This window comes from Pan troglodytes, chromosome 9, assembly GCF_028858775.2.
Source record: "Pan troglodytes isolate AG18354 chromosome 9, NHGRI_mPanTro3-v2.0_pri, whole genome shotgun sequence".
NCBI lineage: Eukaryota > Metazoa > Chordata > Mammalia > Primates > Hominidae > Pan > Pan troglodytes.
The window spans coordinates 103512940-103537437 of record NC_072407.2 but is presented as its reverse complement, the minus strand read 5'-3'; the positions used below and the strand labels follow the sequence as shown (position 1 = coordinate 103537437).

At 37.3% G+C, this 24498-nt stretch overlaps 1 protein-coding gene across 4 annotated transcripts in view; it reads left to right on the top strand.

Moving 5' to 3' along the window:
- TRPC6 (transient receptor potential cation channel subfamily C member 6) overlaps positions 1–22059 on the top strand; it is a 137818-nt gene extending 115759 nt beyond the window's left edge. For 2 of the 4 annotated variants that reach the window (XM_016921852.4, XM_054662649.2), the window contains exons 8-13: positions 1099–1294; positions 2045–2248; positions 3924–3998; positions 19684–19767; positions 21053–21128; positions 21647–22059. In XM_016921852.4, the coding sequence (XP_016777341.4) occupies positions 1099–1294; positions 2045–2248; positions 3924–3998; positions 19684–19767; positions 21053–21128; positions 21647–21798 (787 nt within the window). In that variant the 3' untranslated portion in view covers positions 21799–22059. Of the gene's footprint in view, positions 1–1098; positions 1295–2044; positions 2249–3718; positions 3999–19683; positions 19768–21052; positions 21129–21646 lie in introns of all 4 variants that reach the window. The other 2 variants (XR_010147654.1, XM_016921853.4) reach the window with 2 other exon arrangements.
- The last annotated feature ends 2439 nt before the right edge of the window (positions 22060–24498 follow it).

Below are 24498 nucleotides of genomic sequence, written 5' to 3'. Positions count from 1 at the left end.
TCCATGGGATAATGTTTTGGTAAAGACTTCATCTCTAGTTCCTGTTTTGCAAAATGAGGGGATTTTACAAATGAGTTGGAGGGACTCTAAAATGTAGGAAGCTTTCTAATATTAAATAATAACTTACATTTTTAGAGCCAGGTAAATACCTTGCATGCCTCCCTTTATTATCTCTATTTCACCAAGAGGAAACTGAAATTCACAAAAATTAAGTAATTTGCTGAATATTCCATAACTGTGTGTGGAACAAGCCAGGTTGTAACCCTTGCTTGCTGACTCTAGGGTCTGTTGCTCTAAACTCCCTTACCCTCCTGCTTACAGGGGACTCCTGGGGATGCTAACTATGAAAACAGCTGCTTTCCTAATTGAATTTCTCAGATCTTATCACTGAGTAGATATGACTTATCAATAGTGGCAAGAGTTTTGACTTATGTTCACCATGGACACGTGTTTTTTTTTTTATAAAGTGTGTTTGGAATAGATTATTTAAATATTAGGTCTTCAGTGTTATAATAAGAAGCAACAACTGAAACATAAGCCTACTGTTTTCCATATTTCTCTAAAATACAGTTTGCCAGGGAAGTGAAACCACCTGAGTTAAGCAAATTGGCTTAGCTTTGGTCAATAATTAGGCCTAAAGCATTGAAATTCCTACCTAAGACATGTCAGTGATTTTGGTAACATTGTCTGTTTATATTGTATTTTCCATTAAGATGTATATGATTATTATCTATTGGATATGAGTAGAAGTATAGATCAGGAGGAAACCTAAAAGGATTCTAACAATTCCATTGCCAATGCTATGGATTAAGTGTTCATATCTGTGGTTATGAAATTATGTTAATAGCATTTATTGAGTGCTTATGTATTTAGATATTGAGCTATGATTATGTACTTCATATGCACAATATTACCCCATCCTTGCAGCAATCCTATTGTAACCATTTTACAGAAAAGAAAAGTGAGCTTCAGAGAAGTGAAGAATTTTTTTTATACTCACTAATTTGCAGACACTAAACAAACTCACTTTTATTATGGTAATATTGTTATTTATTTATACACTTTCTTATTTCTTTTCTTCTGTTATTTTTTCCCCAGAGTTGAAGAGAGTTTTAAGACACTGTTCTGGGCTATATTTGGACTTTCTGAAGTGAAATCAGTGGTCATCAACTATAACCACAAATTCATTGAAAACATTGGTTACGTTCTTTATGGAGTCTATAATGTTACGATGGTCATTGTTTTGCTAAATATGTTAATTGCCATGATCAACAGTTCATTCCAGGAAATTGAGGTATAATCTCAATACATTTTTATAATTTGTGCCTTCATGTTTTAACTGTTCCAAGGGCTAACTCAGCAATGGGGATGAAAGCATGGACTGTTCTTCGCCCTTTGTTCATTCCCTGTTTTATACACTCGTTTGACCAGTAATCTGGAAAATTTTAACTCTTTGCTTCCAAATGCAACATCAGTAAGGTGTCATGGGGCAGAGACATAAGGCATAAGAAGCAGAAATGCTGATTTGATACTAATTTAATAAAAAACTTTAGAAATACTATATCAGCATGAATTTATATTTTATTCAAAAAATTATTGCTTATGAATACCATCATTCTCCAAGTCTTTTTTGAGTGATATTCAAAATTGACCTTTTCTCAAGTTGAGATTAATAGTGTAAATTTTTATTCCAGAAATCTTGATCTGTGTCCCAAATAAATGAGTGGTATATTTCAGATTAAAAGAGAGAATAATTTTTCATAGCATTTTTCAGAAAGTAGGAAAATACATTTATATTTATCAGGTATTTATAAACACATGGGAACTTGGAGATTAATAGTCTTGCAAGACTGTCAAAATTTTAGACAAATTTAAGAAAGAATATGTGAATAGAATGTTAACATTTTGAAAAAATCTTGGAACGATCACTGGGGTCTGAGAGTGTTTATAGGCATTGTCCTCCATCTAGCTACACAATGTTAAAAGCATCCCAGTAATTCTGTTTATGCATTTCCTTGCTGAACTGTCATGTGTATTTGTATAGGATGACGCTGATGTGGAGTGGAAATTTGCAAGGGCCAAACTCTGGTTTTCCTACTTTGAGGAGGGCAGAACACTTCCTGTACCCTTCAATCTGGTGCCAAGTCCAAAGTCCCTGTTTTATCTCTTACTGAAGCTTAAAAAATGGATTTCTGAGCTGTTCCAGGGCCATAAAAAAGGTTTCCAGGAAGATGCAGAGATGAACAAGGTAACTTAGCTTGATAAGTTATCATTGTATTCTTAAATTTTGTGACTACTGTAACCACTATGCCACATCCCTTTAAAGAGAAGCAGTTCCTGATGACACATCCATTCATTCCCATATGCAGTCACTTCACACAGCACAGTCCTTTGGCTTGTGTCTGTTCAACATGAGCACACTGGACATTTGCTACTTAAAAGAATGTAAGAAAAATTCATGAAATATAACTAAAATAATATGTTATCTGGAGTGGGTACTGAAAGAAGAACTATTCTGGGCTGCTTTTTTGCTGTTATGGCTACACGTCCCTCACTTTTCCTTCAATTTATACGGCCCAGTAAATCAGCAGCAGATTGTTATGACTCAGGGTGGGGGGGCAACTTGATTAACTCTTAGATAGCTTCTACATTGAAAAGTTCAGAAATCAGTTGCTCACATACAATTTGGGAGACCAGGCTTGGCAATAAGTAGTTCAAGAAAGAAAGAGCTAAGGACATTGATTGAAAACAGTAATCCCACAAGGCGATGCAATCTTTAAAAAAAAAAAAAAGATTTAGTGCTTAGATGAGGCAGTAGGGCGATCACAGCATGTTCAGATATGTTTAGAGAACATGTGGAATTTGTGTCTCACTGGAGGTGGAAGGTGAGGGCTTATGATGTGCAAAGATCTCTGCTGAGCATTTAGACCTCTGTACTCAGAAGGAGCACTGAGATACCAGGTGTATCCAGAGGAGGAGGACCAGAATGGAGCACATATGGATAAAGTGTCATATGAGGGAGGACTGAAGGAGCTGGCTGTTTCTTCTGAAAAAGGAAGATTGAAAGTGACTAAAAATATCTTTGTAATTTCCATCTTTAATTAGAAAGTACACTTGTTTTTCAAAAATGGGAAGAAAAGCAATGGGCCAAAAATTCAAATTGTTAAATTTTAATTCGATATAAGAGCAAACTTTTAATAAGAAAATCTGCCCAACAGAAGAATGGGCTGCCTTTAGAAGTAGTGAGCCTCCCACCATTGTAAGAAGTCAATACATGCCAGATGGCTGACAGTGGGAATGTATTGAAGATTTTTCCTTCTTACACTGAGTGGGCGATTGGGCCAAATGATTATAAAGTTTCCTTGCAATAAGGTTCTATCATTAAATAAAAGGAAAATGTTGTAATTCCTGCACTGTTTCCCATTTACTATTTAGGGTGCTCAAGTAAGTATCACATTCTCTGAGTTCTAGTTTCCTCAACTGTAATATGTGAAAAAAATTATATCTACATCCTGAAGATCAACTCAAATAAGTATATAAAAGTACTTTGAGAATTTTAAAGCTTTCTTTAAATGTGATTATGATTAATTTGTGTAGGAATTTTGGAAAAAATACAATCTATGATATTCTTCCAGAAGTATAACTTACAGAACTCAGTGGATTGAGTGGCAAAAATTTCCCTTCCTTTATTTTACTTAATTAAATGGGTGGTTTACAGGTCTGGTTAGAAGTGCAACCTGAGGGAATTCAGAGTCCAAAGGAAATGTCTAAGCAAGCACTTGCAAAGGGAAGAACCCCGTAAGAATATGTTTCTCTCATTAAAACTTGTTGGAGAATTAGACGAAATGGCTTTTAAAATACAGAATGAAGAGTGAAATTGGTTATGCAGTTATACTCATTTTACTATCTATCATCTTTAAAAGATAAATGAAGAAAAGAAACTTGGAATTTTAGGAAGTCATGAAGACCTTTCAAAATTATCACTTGACAAAAAACAGGTAAGCTCATATTTGAAAATATGAAGTCATGCACATGATCGGGCTTATCTTTTCAAACAAAGGGACAGATGTTCAGAAGCAATTTTAGGAAGTAGAGAACAGACCCATTAAATAATTCAACTATTTTAACAATTCTCAACAATTCTGTTATTGGGAGGTAAAAATAAGCTATGTTTGATAAGCAAAAAAGAATAGCATGTACATTTAAGACATATACTAAGCACATATATATACTTATGGTGATGGAATAGAAGACTGGTGATATAAAGAAGGGAATATTCTGTCAGGAACCTGATGGAGAGTATGATTAACTTCACTCTTTGCAGCTCAGGTAGAGAGCAGGCATGGTCCCCAGTGCCTCCTAATTTGTCAATAATCAAGAAGCGATGGAAAAAGGCACTGTGGGACCTTAATGGCTATTGTGGTCGACACCATGTATAATGAACAATGTACTCTAGAGATCTATCAGCTCCTTAACTGAGAGTAGCAAAATCCTCAACGATGAGGATGTTTCCTTTTTTGTGGCCTGTACATAGTAGGGCCACAATAAATGCTTGTTGCTGAAAAGAAATGATAAAGGAATGATTAGGAAAAGGGCAATGTATCAGGTAGGACCTGCATTCAATTACACATAGTAATATAAAATCCAAATCATAGTAGTTTAAACAAGACATTTGTTTTTCCCCTGTCTCATTTAACTCTCCAGATTTATGCAGTATGGGGCTGTTACCAGGCAGGAGTTTCTGTGATTCTCCTGGATTTTTTGTCATAGTCAGATTCAAGAGGACAGCTTTACTTTCAGCTATTATACCCACTTTTCAGGCATGTAGGAGTAAGGGCAAAGGAAAAGTCGGGGATGCTAGCTGAATCTGCCACCACCTTTAGAAGAATCTCCCAACAATTTCTGTTGTTATATCTCATTGACCAGAACTATGATATATGGCTATCCCATGGAATACAAATGACAAGGAGGGAGACCATTTTTTTTGTTAAGCTGGTTATGTTACCTCCCCCAACAACATAGGAATCCTCTTAAGGCCTATCTGATATCCAACCTCCCAGCTTCCTTTCTAACCATCCCTTTCACTAGCATGTCAACCATCACCCATTACAAATCAGAAAACAAAGGAGAGCTTTAGGTAAGGGGAACCCTAAGCCATTAGCCCTAGTTAAGATTAGGAAGTTTGATTGGGAAGAACTTCCAAAGATCAATATCACAGGTGAGAAGGGCTGCAGTGGGAGGTAACATGTGGATGAGAGACCTGTACATGAATTCTGTGAGCCCTGCCACAGCAATGGGGCCGCATGGGCTGAGAGTAAGACAGCAAGAAGGCAAGTGGAAATCGTCCCTGGTCATCCAAGAGAGTCAGCAGATTAGGGTCATTGCAAATTGGCACATTCTTGCTGTTCAGACAAGTTTTGTTTGGCTTGCCTATCCAGGTGAATCTAGATTGCATTTAAAAATGATTCCAATAAAGGAAATTTAAGAAATGGAAAATAAGGTATTTAACAGAGCTACAAAGTCATTTCACTCTAGAAAGGATAGTTTAGTGGTTAGGAGGCTAGTGTATGGGGGTCAACAAGCCATAGCCCTCAGGCCACATTTAGTCTTCAGCCTGTTTTCAGACTGAGAGTTAGAGATTTTAAAAAAATTACATTTCTAAATAGTTGTTGTGAAAAAAATAAAGAAGGATATGTGAGAGAGACCATATGTGGCCCACAAGTCCTAAAATATTTATTATCTGGCTCTTTACAGAAGAAGCCTACCACCCATGTTCTCATGATGATGGTTATCATGAATAGAATACATAGGAAACACGGAATTAAGTTCAAATATTTTGTGAGCAATTTCTGCCATTCTAATGCAGGCCTGTGTGTGTTGTACTTAAAACGTTGTCTCATTAAGACTATTTACTTGTTCACAGGATGTAGGCAGTAATCACACCAACATCCAAATGTTCTTTTGAATATTAAATTACTTAATACTGTAAAGTTCTGACAACAGGGCCTGGCACATAGTGGGTATGTAATAGCTATTTATTATTTTTATTGCTATTACTAGAGAGCAGGAAGAGTAAGTATACTACATAATTTGGTAGTGATATTAATCCAGTGAGGACAGAGAAATAATACTAGGCCTAAAAGCCCTATAAAAAGAATGCAAAAAATAAAGAAGGGGTCCAGTTAAAAATCATAAATGGGCATATCTAGAAAAAAATAACTTGAAATAAATGAAGTAGTGAGTGGAAGAAACAAAAACAGGATTGCTGGCAAGATGGCCGAATAGGAACAGCTCTGGTCTGCAGCTCCCAGCAAGATTGACGCAGAAGGCAGGTGATTTCTGCATTTCCAACTGAGGTACCCAGTTCATCTCACAGGGACTGGCTGGACAGTGGCTGCAGGCCACAGAAGGCGAGCTGAAGCAGCGTGGGGCATCGCCTCACCTGGGCAGCGCAAGGGGTTGGGGAATTTTCTCCCCTACCCAAGGGAAGCCATGAGGGACTGAGCCTGAGGAACTGTGCATTCTGACCCAGATACTGTGCTTTTCCCATGGTCTTCGCAACTCACAGACCAGGAGATTCCCTCTGGTGCCTACTCCACCAGGGCCCTGGGTTTCAAGCACAAAACTGGGCGGCTGTTTGGGCAGACACTGAACTAGCTGCAGGAGTTTTTTGTTTGTTTGTTTGTTTGTTTTCCATACCCCAGTGGTGCCTGGAATACCAGTGAGACAGAACCATTCACTCCCCTGGAAAGGGGGCTGAAGCCAGGGAGACAAGTGGTCTGGCTCGGTGGGTCCCACCCCCACGGAGCCCAGCAAACTAAGATCCCCTGGCTTGAAATTATCGCTGCCAGCACAGCAGTGGTCTGAGATCAACCTGGGATGCTCGAGCTTGGTGGGGGCAGGGCCATCCACTATTGCTGAGGCTTGAGTAGGCAGTTTTACCCACACAGTGTAAACAAAACGGCCAGGAAGTTCAAACTGGGCAGAGCCCACTGCAGCTCAGCAAGACCACTGTGGCCAGACTGCCAGATTTCTCCTCTCTGGGCAGCGGATCTCTGAAAGAAAGGCAGTAGCCCCAGTCAGGTACTTACAGATAAAAACCTCATCTCCCTGGGACAGAGCACCTGGGGGAAGGGGCAGCTGTGGGCACAGCTTCAGCAGACTTAAACATCCCTGCCTGGCGGCTCTGAAGAGAGCAGTGGATCTACCAGCACAGTGTTTGAGCTCTGCTAAGGATCAGACTGCCTCTTCAAGTGGGTCCCTGACCCCTGTGTATCCTGGAAGTTGCCCCTTTGGGACGAAGATTCAAGAGGAAAGAACAGGCAGCAATCTTTGCTGTTCTGCAGCCTCTGCTGGTGATACCCAGGCAAACAGGGTCTGGAGTGGACCTCCAGCAGACTTGTAGCAGAGGGGCCTGACGATTAGAAGGAAAACTAACAAAGGAATAGCACGTCCACTCAGAGACCCCATCAGAGGTCACCAACATCGAAGACCAAAGGTAGATAAATCCACAAAGATGGTGAGAAACCAGTGCAAAAAGGCTGAAAATTCCAAAAACCAGAATGCCTCTTCACCTCCAAAGGATCACAACTCCCCACCACCAAGGGAACAAAACCAGACGGAGAATGAGTTTGACAAATTGACAGGAGTAGGCTTCAGAAGGTGGGTAATAACAAACTCCTCTGAGCTAAAAGAACATATTCTCACCTGGTGCGAAAAAACTAAGAACCTTGAAAAAAGGTTTGAGGAAGTTCTAACTAGAATAACCAGTTTAAAGAAGAACATATATGACCTGATGGAGCTGAAAAACACAGCACGAAAACTTTGTGAAGCATACACAAGTATCAACAGATAAATCGAACAAGCCAAAGAAAGGATATCAGAGATTGAAGATCAACTTACTGAAATAAAACATGAAAACAAGATTAGAAAAAAAAGAATGAAAAGGAATGAACAAAGCCTCCAAGAAATATGGGACTAGGTGGAAAGACCAAACCTACATTAGATTAGTGTACCAGAAGGTGACGGGGAAAATGGAACCAAACAGGAAGACATCTTCAGGATATTATCCAGGAGAACTTCCCCAACCCAGTAAGACAGGCCAACATTCAAATTCAGGAAATACAAAGACCACCACAAAGATACTCCTTGAGAAGAGCAACCCCAAGACACATAATCATCAGATTCACCAAGGTTGAAATGAAGGAAAAAACTTAAGGGCAGCCAGAGAGAAAGATTGGGTTACCCACAAAGGCAAGCCCATCAGACTAACAGCAGATCTCTCTGCAGAAACCCTACAAGCCAGAAGAGAGTGGGGACCAATATTCAACATTCTTAAAGAAAATAATTTGCAACCCAGAATTTCATAACCAAACTAAGCTTCACAAGTGAAGGAGAAATAAAATCCTTTACAGACAAGCAAATGCTGAGAGATTTTGTCATCACCAGGCCTGCCTTACAAGAGTTCCTGAAGGAAGCACTAAGTATGGAAAGGAAAAACTGGTACGAGCTGCTGCAAAAACATACCAAATTGTAAAGACCATCGACACTATGAAGAAACTACATCAACTAACAGGCACAATAACCAGCTAGTATCATAATGACAGGATCAAATTCACGTATAACAATATTAACCTTAAATGTAAACAGGCTAAATGCCCCAATTAAAAGACACAGACTGGCATATTGGCTAAAGAGTCAAGACCCATCAGCATGCTGTATTCAGGAGACCCATCTCACATGCAAAGACACACATAGGCTCAAAATAAAGGGATGGAGGAATATTTACCAAGCAAATGGAAAGCAAGAAAAAAAAAGCAGGTGTTGCAATCCTAGTCTCTGATAAAGCAGACTTTAAACCAACAAAGAACAAAAGACAATGAAGGGCATTACATAATGGTAAAGGGATCAATGCAACAAGAGAGCTAACTATCCTAAATATACATGCACTCAATACAGGAGCACCCAGATTCATAAACCAAGTTCTTAGAGGCCTACAAAGAGACTTAGACTCCCACACAATAATAGTGAGAGACTCTAACATCCCAATCTCAATATTAGACAGATCAACAAGACAGAAAATTAAAGATATTAGGGACTTCAACTCAGCTCTGCACCAAGCAGACCTAATAGACATCTACAGAACTCTCCACCCCAAATCAACAGAATATACATTCTTCTCAGCACCACATTGCACTTATTCTAAAATTGACCACATAATTGGAAGTAAAACACTCCTCAGCAAATGCAAAAGAACAGAAATCATAAAAAATGGTCTCTCAGACCACAGTGCAGTCAAATTAAGAAATTAACTCAAAACCGCACAACTACATAGAAACTGAACAACCTGCTCCTGAATGACTACTGGGTAAACAATGAAATGAAGGCAGAAATAAAGATGTCCTTTGAAACCAATGAGAACAAAGACACAAGGTACTAGAATCTATGGGACACATTTAAAACAGTGTTTAGAGGGAAATTTATAGCACTAAATGCCCACAAGAGAAGGCAGGAATGATCTAAAATTGACACCCTAACATCAAAATTAGAAGAACTAGAGAAACAAGAGCAAACAAATTCAAAAGCTAGTAGAATACAAGAAGTAACTAAGATCAGAGCAGAACTGAAGGAGCTAGAGACACTAAAAACCCTTCAAAAAAATCAGTGAATGCAGGAGCTGGTTTTTTGAAAGGATCAACAAAATAGACCACTAGCCAGGCTAATAAAGAAGAAAAGAGAGAAGAATCAAATAGATGCAATAAAAAATGATATAGGGGATATCACCACTGATCCCACAGAAATACAAACTACCATCAGAGAATACTATAAACACCTCTACGCAAATAAGCTAGAAAATCTAGAAGAAATGGATAAATTCCTGGACACATACACCCTCTCAAGACTAAACCAGGAAGAAGTTGAATGCCTGAATAGACCAATAACAAGTTCTGGAATTGAGGCAGTAATAATAGCCTACCAACCAAAAAAAGTCCAGGACCAGATAGATTCATAGCCAGATTCTACCAGAGGTACAAAGAGGAGCTGGTACCATTCCTTCTGAAACTATTCCAAACAATAGAAAAAGAGGGAATGCTCCCTAACTCATTTTATGAGGTCAGCATTATACTGTTACAAAAACCTAGCAGAGACACAACAGAAAAAGAAAATTTCAGGCCAATATCCCTGATGAACATTGATGAGAAAATCCTCAGTAAAATACTGGCAAACCGAATCCAGCAGCACATCAAAAAGCTTATCCACCATGATCAAGCCGGCTTCATCCCTGGGATGCAAGGCTGGTTCAACATACGCAAATCGATAAACGTAATCCATCACGTAAACAGAACCAATGACAAAAACCACATGATTATCTCAATAGATGCAGAAAAGGCCTTCAACAAAATTCAATAGTGCTTCATGCTAAAAACTCTCAATAAACTAGGTATTGATGGGACGTATCTTAAAATAATAAGAGCTATTCATGACAAACCCACAGCCAATATCATACTGAATGGGCAAAAACTGGAACCATTCCCTTTGAAAATCGGCACAAGAGAAGGATGTCCTCTCTCACCACTCCTATTTAACGTAGTATTGGAAGTTCTGGCAGGGGATTCAGGCAAGAGAAAGAAATAAAGGGTATTCAAATAGGAAAAGAGGAAGTCAAATTATCTCTGTTTGTAGATGACATGATTGTGTATTTAGAAAGCCTCATCATCTCAACCCAAAATCTCCTTATAAGCAGATAAGCAACTTCAGCAAAGTCTCAGGATACAAAATCAATGTGCAAAAATCACAAGCATTCCTATACACCCATAATAGACAGAGAGCCAAATCATGAGTGAACTCCCATTCACAATTGCTACAAAGAGAATAAAATACCTAGGAATGCAACTTACAAGGGATGTGAAGGACCTCTTCAAGGAGAACTACAAACCACTGCTCAAGGAAATAAGAGAGGACTTAAACAAATGGAAAATCGTTCCATGCTCATGGATAGGAAGAATCAATATCATGAAAATGGCCATACTGCCCAAAGTAATTTACAGATTCAATGCTATCCTCATCAAGCTACCATTGACTTTCTTCACAGAATTGGAAAAAACTACTTTAAACTTCAAATGGAACCAAGAGAGTCCACATAGCCTAGACAATCCTAAGCAAAAAGAACAAAGCTGGAGGCATCACGCTCCTGACTTCAAACTATACTACAAGGCTACAGTAACCAAAACAGCATGGTACTGGTACCAAAACAGATACATAGACCAATGGAACAGAACAGAGGCCTCAGAAATAACACCACACATCTACAACCATCTGATCTTTGATAAACCTGACAAAAACAAGCAATGGGGAAAGGATTCCCTATTTAATGGTGATGGGAAAACTGGCTAGCCATACGCAGAAAACTGAAACTGGACCCCTTCTTTACACCTTATACAAAAATTAACTCAAGATGGATTAAAGACTTAAATGTAAGACCTAAAACGATAAAAATCCTAGAAGAAAACCTAAGCAATACCATTCAGGAAATATGCACGGGCAAAGACTTAAAAAGCAATGACAACAAAAGCCAAAATTGACAGATGGCATCTAGTTAAACTAAAGATCTGCACAGCCAAAGAAACTATCATCAGAGTGAACAAGCAATCTACAGAACTGGAGAAAATGTTTGCCATCTATCCATCTGACAAAGGGCTAATATCCAGAATCTACAAAGAACTTAAACAAATTTACAAGAAAAAGAAAAACCCATCAAAAGTGGGTGAAGGATATGAACAGACACGTCTCAAAAGAAGACATTTATGCAGCCAACAAACATATGAAAAGTGCTCATCATCACAGGTCATTAGAGAAATGCAAATCAAAACTACAATGAGATATCATCTCACTCCAGTTAGAATGGCGGTCATTAAAAAGTCAGGAAACAACAGATGCCAGAGAGAATGTGGAGAAATAGGGACGCTTTTACACTGTTGGTGGGAGTGTAAATTAGTTCAACCACTGTGGAAGACAGCGTGGCAATTCCTCAAGGACCTCAAACCAGAAATAACATTTGACCCAGCAATCCCATTACTGGATATATACCCAAAGGATTATAAATCATTCTACTATACGGACTCACGCACATGTATGTTTACTGCAGCACTATTCACAATAGCAAAGACTTGCAACCAACCCAAATGTCCATCAGTGAGAGACTGGATAAAGAAAATGTGGCACATTTACACCATGTAATACTATGCAGCCATGAAAAAGGATGAGTTCATGTCCTTTGCAGGCACATGGATGAAGCTGGAAACCATCATTCTCAGCAAACTAACACAAGAACAGAAAACCAAACACCGCAAGTTCTCACTCATAAATGGGAGTTGAACAATGAGAACTCATGGACATAGGGAGGAGAACATCACACACTGGGGCCTGTCGGAGGCGTACTGGGCTAGGGGAAGGATAGCATTAGGATAAATACCTAATGTAGATGATGGGTTGATGGGTGCAGCAAAATACCATGGCACGTGTATACCTATTTAACAAACCTGCACGTTCTGCACATGTACCCCAGAACTTAAAGTACAAAAAAAGAAACAAAAACAATAATGGAGAATTGTAAAATCAGAATGAATTTGAATGTCAGTAGATATTATTTGCAAAATGGCAACAAAATTAGCATTTTTCAGGTATGTTTGGCAGCAACACACACATACATAGTACACACAAACACACAGGGTCATGTTGGTTTCCCACCACTTCCCAGCAATGGATGTGGATACGTTTTATGGCTTTCTCAGGCCTGAGTTTCCTCACTTGTCATTACTACAGCCTCAAAGGGTCATTAAATTAATGAAATAACATACCTAGCAAGGAACATGGTAGGAAGTATATTTTGCTACTCACATGCCCGTTTCTTCCTCCCATTCCTCTTCCTTGGTGAAATCATGTTGGTCATGGTGTGTTAACCAATCTCCCAGACCAGGAAGAGGCAAACTAACTGATGAAGGTGTGGGTTCTGGAAGATAGAGCCCATGTCTTAGTTTAACTCTGATCCTTAATACTTCTATAGTTTTGGTACCTGCAAATGTCTGTGGAAAGAAAGAATGCGTGAATGTACAGAAGGAAAGGTGTACAGACAGAAAGATAAAGGGGAAAATGTTACTGAAAGAATATGAAATAGCTTACCTCCAAAAGGTATTCAACTCAAAACATTTTATTTTTATTTCATTTTAGTTTTTGAGACAGGGTCTCTATCACCCAGGCTGGAGTGCACTGGTGCCATCATGGCTTGCTGCAGCCTGGACCTCCCAGGCTCAGGTGATCCTCCCACCTCAACCTCCCAAATAGCTGGGAGTGCAGGTGAGCACCACCACGCCTGGCTAATTTTTAGTATTTTCTGTAGAGATGGGGTTTCGCCATGTTGCCCAGGCTAGTGTTGAACTCAAACTCCTGGACTCAAGTGATCCACCTACCTCAGCCTCCCAACGTGCTGGGATTACAGGCATCAGCCACCGTGCCTGACCCAAACAATTTTATAATTTGCTAGGACATTTTAGTAAATTCTTTTGTTTGTGTGAAGTAAATTATCTGCACATATCACATAAGAAAACTGGAGTAAGGTGAAATGATTTAATTTCTCAAAGCCTTCCCTAGTTAGTGGATATATTCAGAAAAGAATTCAGTCATTCCTGGTGACATATTGTTTGGTCCCAATCATTTGTAACGTGTGTACCAAGCACTATATAATTAAGTCTGTCTTACCAGTTTAACTTCACTCTATGTATTTTAAATATTGAAATGCTTAAAGGAAAAAGAAAGGGGTGACATTTCAGCTAGTAATATTATTGTTGTGTTATAATTGACAATATGGCCCATTATGTTTTCTTACGGATAAGAGGTTATGAATTATTAGTCTCAAGAATAACAGTGTCCCTCTCCAAAACCTAAATATTCATAGCAACCCTTGGGGTTGACATATACAGGCAACTGACTTCTTTTTTATATTTATTTTCATTGTTATAAAATATATATAGCATGAAATTTACCATTTTAACCATTTTTAAGCATATAGTTCAGGAGCATTAAGTGCATTCACAATGCAGACTTCTGATTCTTAATTGAATATTCCAAGGAGATGGTTATGGCTCTTTTCCTTTCCACCTAACTCCCATTTATGATCTACAAAATGTGTGATATGACAAAATTGTTTTACAGTTTTGCAAAGGGCATTTCAATTAAATATCACACACATACACAGTCCACCCTCCATGTCCATATGTTCTGCATTCACAGATTCAACCAACTACGGGTCAAAAATATTAAATAAAAACATCAAAAATAATATGATCATAAGAATAATACAAATTTAAAAACAGTAGAGTATAACAATATTTATCAGTTACATAAAATTATATCGAGCATTGTAAGTACTAGAGATGATTTAAGTTATACCAGTGGCTATGAGTAAGTAAGTTATATGGAAATAGTACACCATTTTTTATAAGGGGTCTGGGCATCAGTGGATTTTGGTGTGCTCAGAAGGAGGGTCTTGGAACCAATCCCCCATGGATACCAAGGGGTACATGTACTGACTTCATATAATATACAATTGACTACATATAACATATATAATGGATTAATATGAAGATATAAAATTCACCATGTTTGATCAATATTTTATATTCACTGCTTTTCCTTCCTTATCAAAACTGCACTTTGGAAATTGATATAGTAACAGTATTGAACTAAGTACTCAGAAGATTGAGATCTTATAATAAGTGTACATCTCTGCCCCTTCAGCAATTCATTTAACTTCTCTGAACCTTAGTTTCCTCATCTATAAAACAGAAATAATCAAGTTGTACAACCCATCACACAAGCATATTGGAAAGATTAAATTGGTACTTTGAAAATCGTAAACACTACGCAAATGTAATATACTCATATTATAAAGAAATGGCTCTTGTTGTTATTTGGTTTTAAAAATCTCCATAAATTTTTTGCAAAGATAGGTCAGTGTAATTGGCTCTTATATTTTTCCAGTAAGAAAATACTCATCCTGAAAGCATGAAGGATGTATAATAAGTCACTGGACAGATAAGAGAAAAATTAAAATAAAATCAAAATGCCTTTTATGATAGAAAATATGGTATCCATCAAATGAAATAATTTTATTTTCCCTGTAGCTTCTCTAAAAATGTGGAAAATTAAAATTTAACCATCAGCAAAATGTATATTATATATTGTAAATGAGAGTTACACTTTTCAATAACACATATTTTAATTATAGCTTAAAACAAACTGTTTAGTATTTTAGAAATACTAAACCTGTGATGTCTGACCTCAGTTGTGAAGTCTGGAATAAAATGTTGATTCCACTGTCAGTTTAACAATCTAGAGAGCCTTTTGTGTAAGTGTGTCTTCTGGCAGCTACAGAGATGTGCCATTCCCTGTTGGGCTGACTGACTTTCCCAGACAATCGTCTTACCTCTCCCCCTTTCACAGGTGAGCAGAGCCTCACAGTGGAGAGGATTTCTCCGCCTTCTCCCGTTCCCACTTCCCTTTATCTCTCATAGGTATAATCCTGGGTACATCTCATACTTCCAACTCAGTCTTGGCATTTGATTCTTGGAGGCTTAAATCAACACAAGTATCTCTTTTCCCCTGCCATATGAGCTTGTGGTGAACAAAACTTGAGACACATTTCACATGGCTTGGTTTTACGACATACATTAAACTGTATTCCTGAGAAGATTTTTTAAGGCAATCATTTATATTTCAAATAATTTTTGCCCATTGCTAATGAGATGGTTTGGCCCTAGTGTATACATACTAAGAAAAACTCTCATGGTTCATTCTTTCCTACCCAACTCATATGGCTTATGCTTAATCTTTTTCATAACATCTATATCTAAGATGGTAAGTGAATTTCTGATTCACTCAGGTCTTCTCTCTCTGACCTCTTGAATTTTAAAGTAGTTAGCTAGCTGCACAAACACTGCCTTCACATCTGCTCCAGGTGCACCATAGATGTCAGTAGGATGAACCATATATAAAAATACATTTTGAAACAAGGTAAGCATACTTATTCATTATCTCCGACCGTATCCTTTAACTCTAAAGGTCACTGACTGGTGGTTGCTAGCATTAGCTTTTCAGATAATAAGCAGACCTATTCATTATCTTCAATCATATCCTTTAACTCTAAAGGTCACTGAGTTTGGTGGTTGCTAGCATTAGCTTTTCAGATATACAGTCTGAAAGGATAGCATAAATTAAAAGTTGATCTCTTCCATAGTCTATTACATGTGTAAACCTGAAAATGCCAGATAACTTCTTGAATAACTGCCCTGTTCCAACTTCTGAACAGATCACATTCCAGTTGTCGTCTTAGGGCAGGTTTTTAAACCATGTAGGGTAGAGCTTAGGAGATTTTAATGCTCATCTGAATGCGTGAATCACTGACTATTTCATTCCCTGAAGGACTTAGTCATGGACTTGGGCACATCAGTAAAAAGTAATATTTGGCAAAATATCTCTAGGATGAATTGACTACAGACAGTCCCAGACTTACCAGAGTTCAACTTCATGATTTTTCACCTTTATGATGGTGTGAAAGCAATATGTGTTCAGTAGAAACTGTACTTCAAAGTTTGAGTGTTGATTCAAATTTTGTATAATAACTTTAATATAAAATAGGTTTTGTGCTAGATGCTTTTGCCCAACTGTAAGCTAAGGAAAGTGTTCTGAGTATGGTTAAGGTCAGCTAGGCTAAGTTATGATGTTCAGTAGTTAGGTGTATTAAGTGCATTTTCAACTTACTTACAATGGATTTATCAGGATGTAACCCCATCATAAGTAAAGGAGTATGTGTAGATTAAAGTTAACCACGAAATAGACCTAAAGCCACATAGTAGATATTTATCTTCCTGTAAAATAATAGCTCTTGACAATTATAGAATGTCCAGTGTATTTCAAACTATATATTCTCTATACCCCATCTCTTTAATTCTTGCAATAGCTCTGGGAGGTAGGAAATATTATTTTCCCTATTCTATATCTGAGGATCCCAAGGATATAGAGGTGAAATGATTTGCCTCAAGTCCCATTTCAAACAAGTGACAGAGCCTGAATTTGAACCAACATCCACTTGATTCAGAGCAATATGTTTATAAGCACTGTATAACACAGCTTCATTTCATATCTGCATTCACTGCTGACTGAATATATTGTCCATACCTTTTCAGTTCCTTGCTCTGTTCCCAGCTGCAGGACATTTACTGCTTGTGGGAAATAGGTGACTCCATGAACTGTTCCTGTATCCAGCAATATAAGAAACTTTAAAGACTTAAGATTACTTGTTCTTTTTAACGAATTAGAAACAAGTTATTAGTATTGCTCACTCTAATCCTAAAATGAACCTACAAGATGAGAAATGTTAATATCAAACTAATTATTAGGAATTGAAAAAGAAAATGAATAAAGAATGCATAAAATGTGGTAGAAGGTATTAACAAAGGGGGCAGGCAGTGGTTCATTCAGAATTGGAGAGAGTGTTTATTTCCATATTAGGAACAAAGCTTGCATCCAGTCCTTCTTGCTTGTAGTCAACAAGCTTCCCACTTCCAACCTCTATGGCAGTATACATGTTGGCACCATCTATAAATACCCAAATCCCTAAGCTTTAAATACTATTCAATTTTCAAATTGAATTTTCTTTTATGTACAAACGTGTTGCAGACTTGGATTTCCAGACATTAAATAATTGTACATGGAAACAATTATATATTAGGATTTTCTGCCACCAAGTGGTAATAATACTTCCTTGCACCATTGGATAGGTTTACTCTTCTCTGTATCATTAAGTTTTTTATGAAATATTTACTGAATTTCTATGATGTATTAGAAACTGACTAGAATTTTTTTCTGAAAATAAAATATGTTATATATGCGTCCAAAACTTGGTATTTAATACTTAGAAAAAAACTAGACCCATAAAAATGCTTCATGTGAGTTTATATTTAGTTTTATGCCATTTAACTATACCAGTGATTCTCACCCAGGGGTGATTGTGCCCTCCACTCCTAATCTGGTGCCTTTGATAATACCTACAGATATTTTTGGTTGGCACAATAGGGGGTGGTGGGAGCTGTGACTGGCATCTAGTCTGTAGATTAGAGGCCAGGGATGCTGCTAAGCATTCCATAATGCACAGGAGACCACCCACACCAAAGAATTATCTAGCCCAAAATGTCAATGGTGAGTTAATGAATAGATGGTAAATAAATCAGAGACATGATGGTTATGAGCCTGCCCTTACCTGCATGCTTTATCATAATGGGCTTAGTGGGAGCTTCACACTGGTCTTCACCTTTTATGATGTTCTTAAGGCATAAATCATAGTTTCAAAGCCAGGGTTCCCATTATATTATTTAAGATGTTATGTGGAAGTTTTTATGCATTTCACAAATTCATAAATTAGTGGGGCTTGAATGATAGAAGCTAGGTAGACCACTTCCTTCATTGTCAGACAAGGTTATAGAAAGTTGAAGCATCTTGCCTCTGTTCCATGGCTAGCTTGTGGCAAAGCCAGATGGTATTTATCCTTCAGGTTCCCTTCAAGTGCTCGTTTTGGGAACCTAAACTGCCTCTCTTTGGTTAATTTGATGAATTATGTAATTTATCAGAGTGGTTTTAAAATTCAGTATAAGTAAAATTATATGGACACTAAAATTTTTAGAGTGAGTAAAAGAAAAAGGAAATAGATACATGAAAAATGATGCTATTTTCAAATTTATATATTATTATTAATCTTATCAATCTTGCCATATTTTTCATAATTGAGCTGTTACCATAACTCAGCTATACCATAATTGCTTATGTTCATTTATACACAGAGGCTAGCACAGCACCTTACATTTTGAGGACCCTCAATATATACTTGAATATATAGATGAATGTCTGAGTAGCTGTTTTAATTCAGTATGTGGCTATTTGAAGTATCACAGCAAAGCACTGCAGTGAATGCAAGGATTTTAATTCAGAAAATGCATTAAAGAGGTTTTAAATCATCCTCTTAGCATGTTAATAAGGTATGCTTTATTGCAGATTGCTTTAATTTTTTGTTATTTGCCTATTTGGGTTAATGTATTTTAATTTGAAAAGTGCTGCCCAAATGGGATAGTATACAGTACCTAAAATTCAAACATTAATTAGAGCTTTTTTTGCAACTGAATTCTGCTCCACCACAGTCTTACCCTGGTGTTTCTGCAGGATCCACATCAGACCCTGCTTCGGGTGTGGATGTCTTAGTTAATCAGGTGGCACTGTTGATCCCCCATCAATGGACTTCTGAGATCACCACCATTATTTCCTCAATTTGTTTGACTCTTTCTCTACCATGCATTTATCTGTGAGAAGGTTAACGCGTGATTCTCATGACAACGTGATTGGCAGCCACAAAGTCTAAGAGACTCCTCAGACAACCTCTAACAGCCATTAACAAACTGAACACACCTAAAATGTCACTGATTTGTCTTGGAAGACAGAATATTAAGCAAGATAAATGGCACTATACATAGAGATAATTTGTGTATGTAAGACTATTAGTTCATTAGATAACTAATCTCACTACTTTATTTAAAAGAAAATTTAAGTAGGAATCCATTTCTAAATCTTTTCAAATTACAGGTTGGGCACAATAAACAACCAAGTATAAGGAGCTCAGAAGATTTCCATTTAAATAGTTTCAATAATCCTCCAAGACAATATCAGGTAAGCATGGATTTTTAAAGGAATAAAACTAGTTATTTGTAATATTTAGGTTCTTGAACTATGTGATTCTTTAAAGTATCAGGATATTTTTCTCAATATCAAATAATGCATTAATTCAACAAATATTTATTAATTACCATGTACCAGGCATTTTGTAAGTGACAGAGATATATAAGTTAAAAAAATAAAGTATTGGAATCACAGATCTGAAAGTCTCCATTAAAAAAGAGAGTGTTCATTGAAAAGGCAAACCTTACAAAAAACATAAAGAAGACAGTAAAATTCATGTCAGATTCCACCAGTGAGAAACAAAGTCTGCTTGCTTTTGGTGAAAATTCTGCCAGCTGATTATATGCCTATATGTGCATAATTTTACATATATTTTAATATTATTATAAAATGCATATATAATGCTATATAAATCAGCTTATATAATGAGTAATAGTTTTTAGCTTGTGATTTTCTCTCCACAAAATATATATTCCTATTAATTTCAGTGAATGTATCATATTCCTTCATACAAATATATAATTTACTAAAAATAATTCCTTATTGATGAACATTTAAAGTTTCATTTTTGTCTATTATATAACTAGTTCTATGAACATACTTGTTAATGTACTAAATCATATCTTTAGAATAGATTCTTGAAGGTAGAGTTTTACTATCTACCATTTAACCTTGGCTTAGGTGTAAAATTTTATTTAGTTCTATATCCATCAAGACTTTCTGAGCACCCACTAAGACTCCTTCTTTTTATGAAAAATATATAATAAAAGCAATGTTTGCATGATAGAAGCCCAGGTACTTGAAAAATATATTACATTGAAACTAGCATTCCTAAATTAATAGAAAGTTTAAAATAAAAATTGGTTCCATTTTTTGGTGGGTCAGACGTGGGGCTTAAATGAGCAGACATTAGCTTAATTTCCCATTTCCATGAGCAGTAGTGTACATCTTTTACCTACCCCACTGAAAGACTGTCTTGCTCTAATACTTTTCAAATAAAATACAAGCAATGGACATAAAGGATTTCATACTTGCTCTAAACATTCTTTTCTAAGAACTCACTTTTGAGTCATTAGCCTAGGTGATGTGAAAACTGCTTTAAAAAGGAAAGCAAAATGTAGAGATCGCCTGCATCCTGGCTGAATCATCTTAGTCCTTGACAGCCATCACTTCCAAAGGGCTCACTACAGGGAGGACGACTCTGAAACTTGTTCCAAATGAGAGATTTGTCATGAACCTGAAACTGACATAGATTTCTCCTTTCTCTGTTTTCTAGAAAATAATGAAAAGGCTCATTAAAAGATATGTACTGCAGGCCCAGATAGATAAGGAGAGTGATGAAGTGAACGAAGGTGAGTTGAACGCAGAAGCAAATCAGCCCCTGAATGTGAGTCAGGACGGGGGCCTAACGCAGAGTGCCTGGAGAGCTGCAGAGATGTGTACAGGGAGAGTGAACTTCAAGGGGAAAAGTAGAACAGGATCTCACCAACCACCATTCTGTTAAAGAGTGGGGAACAGGTGCCACTTGCTAGATAAAAAGCTTTCATTCTAATGGTGGACTTGGAGGGAGGAGGAAGTGGGTGGGAAAGGCAAGGAAGGGGCTGCTGCCTCAATCCCTAAATCATTCACCACCTTTTTGTTTTAACTTACTTTAGGAGGGCTTTTGTTATCATTCTGCTATAATCTCTTCATTCACAAAAACACTTAGCTAAGAAAACAAAAACCTGCTCAATTAGGAAGTTATTTCCTTTCAAAGGATTCAAAATAAAATTGTGTGTGAAATTAGAGCCGATTTCCTCCTGTCCCACAGTCACTAGTTTTTCTGCATTGCGTATTTATAGTTGACTTCTTATCACTCTTGCTTTCAAAGGGGAACTGAAGGAAATTAAGCAGGACATCTCAAGTCTCCGCTATGAACTCCTTGAAGAAAAATCTCAGAATACAGAAGACCTAGCAGAACTTATTAGAGAACTTGGAGAGAAATTATCCATGGAACCAAATCAAGAGGAAACCAATAGATAATGCGAAGACTTCCTTAGAAATTCATATTTATTTGTCCACTTGAAGCCATATTATTTTCTGATTTATTTTCTTAAGTGCCAATGGGCCCACCTTTTAAACAAGAAAACGTTAAATAACTTGGGCCATCCTATCATCTGGAGCCCTAGTATCTAATTTTTTTGGTGATTAAACTCCATTGTTCAGGGTAAAGGCTGTAGATAATGAGGAAAATTATGCCCAGTTGTTTGGTGCTTGTTTTATAAACTGCTTTCTTGGATATAACTCTTGTGATGATGTCATTGCCATGTAGTGTCTGCCTGAAAATGGGTCCCAGCGGACAGGGGCTGACCCACGTTACTCCCCATGCGGTTTTTCCTCTGAAGTTTATTTCAGGTTCCTTCTTGCCTGCTCTGTGGATCCCCTGCTGGGGACTCCCAGCTCTGAAATTTGGGAAAAAGTAGCCCATGGGCCTTTAGAATGCTTTAATCCTTTCTTTAGAATGCTGTTTAAACACCATTTACCCTACTTATCCCTCAATGCACATGATTGATACCGTTCATACAAAACGGGCTTACATCTATGTAAAATTTTCTGATTCATCTATTTGAAAACATTACACTTAACAATGAAAAAAGTTTTTCCTCCACTGAACCCTGGAAACATGGTCCAGTTTTGTGTGTGTGCGTGTGTGTAAATGTGTACACACATACATAAAGTACTCGCCCTATTTATTTTGTGGCTAATGTGGACACACAAAAGCTCTTTATGTTACAAATTTTTATTGTCACTAAAAAATTACTGTCTAAATAAGTACCTTTTATTGGAGAAAAATCAAAACCCCAAACAAACACTGTGGTTGTTTGGTTCCATTATAGCACAATTTTGTGCCATTTCTGGGAGCATTTACAGATGAATCCCCACACTTAGCCATTGAATGTAAAGGGGAAAAATAAGGTGAGAATTTGTAAATACTTATCTGTTATTTTCAATATGTTCTATCCTTCTACCCAAATATATAAAACAGGAATTTGCATTCATGTGCATTTACCAAGAGGTTGTTGTTGTTACTTACTGATCATGTGAAGTGGTGTCTTAAACAACTAAAAGAGATGAAGGTTCATATGTTTACTCAAAGACCATTGGCATTCAGAGGATGCTGGACATTAACTGGAACTGCTACTTCCAATTCAATAATGGGAGATTTCAAATGAACATCTTTAACTTCATCTTAAAGATGAAATGGCTGCAGAAAATCTGTTTAGCTCCAACTTTGGCTTAATTTAAATCAAAGAACATTTATGTAACCAGATCAGAAAATACAGCTGAAAATTTATATTCAGTGATTTTGTATTTGTGGATACTACTTATGGAAAAGTTACTTGGTGATACATAAAGATCAATTTTCAAATATTTTGTGACAGTATTTGAATCAGCAGTTGTAAAAAATCAACCTCATACTGAATGCAATATCAGCAAATTAAAATAATCTAACATCCACAAAAAGTGTGTGTTGTGCCATGCGAGAGATGGACTTTCATCCCAAGGATGCTCTATGACAGCACATGGTCTTGACTCCAGAAGACTCAAGAAAAGATATTCAGATTCCTCAGTGTCTTTTAAGTTGGATTGACTTGACAAGATATAAGTTTTGGGAAACTCACTCAACAGGCATGACTGTGGGTTCCTCAGCAAAAGGCATTACCCTCCTGGTGGCTCTTATGGTTCAAATTAATGTCCTGAAGTCAGATTTTCATCAAAGTGCAACTGAATTGACATCTCTTCTAATTTCATCTTCCAACTTAGAATAATTGGCATTTCTTCTAAGTTGGAAGATGAAAAAGGAAATTAAACGTATTTTAAGAAAGCTTTTAAAATTCTGATAAGAGCTGAATTACAGGCACATCGCCAAAAGATGGTCATAAGCATGGGAAAAGTCTCAAGACCACTGGCTTTAAATCCTACCTTCACGTCGCAGTCGGCTTCATCTTTGAAACTAAGATGATAAGTTGAAACGTTTTTATCCCAGTTGCTCTCCTGTCCTATTTCTCCCCTCTAAGTGGATGCTTTCTGGAGGTTCATGCACCCATGAGTAGGATGAAGCAGCGCTGCTTTTCACTGTGACCACACAGCTGCTCCCCGAGGGCTGAGCCCTGCCCACTCTTCACCATCTCACCACAGATCGACCACCAAGAAACAGAAAAAAGTCCCTGTTTTTGTCCATCAATGCCTGGGTTTCCTCTCTGCTGCTCTTATTACTTGAAACTGAGAAATAGCACAAACTCAATATGATTTTATGAGGCATATCAAAGAAATTACCAGAATCTGCTGTCTGCTTAAAACTACCAGTGATTGAAAGGAGAAGAAAATGAGTGTTTGAACTCAAGGTACTTGCAACCAAATGGGGTAATGGGCCTTAATACAAGTATGAGAAATGTTAAATATTTTCTATGAATTATCAAATTTAATCTAACTTAATGCTTACAATGACTGTGTGAGGTAAATTCTATCATTATTCTCACTTTGGAAAGGAGACAACTGAAGGAGTTAGAGGCTAGGTGACTTACACATGAAGTGTCAAAGCCAGAAATGAACACTATACCTGCCTCACAGTTATTGTAGGTCTTGATGAGGCATATGGAAGTGTGGTCGTCTCATTGCGTAGCTTATATTTAAGTTTCTAGGTGAGGAAGAATACGTGGTACCTGAACACCCTAGCTCCCA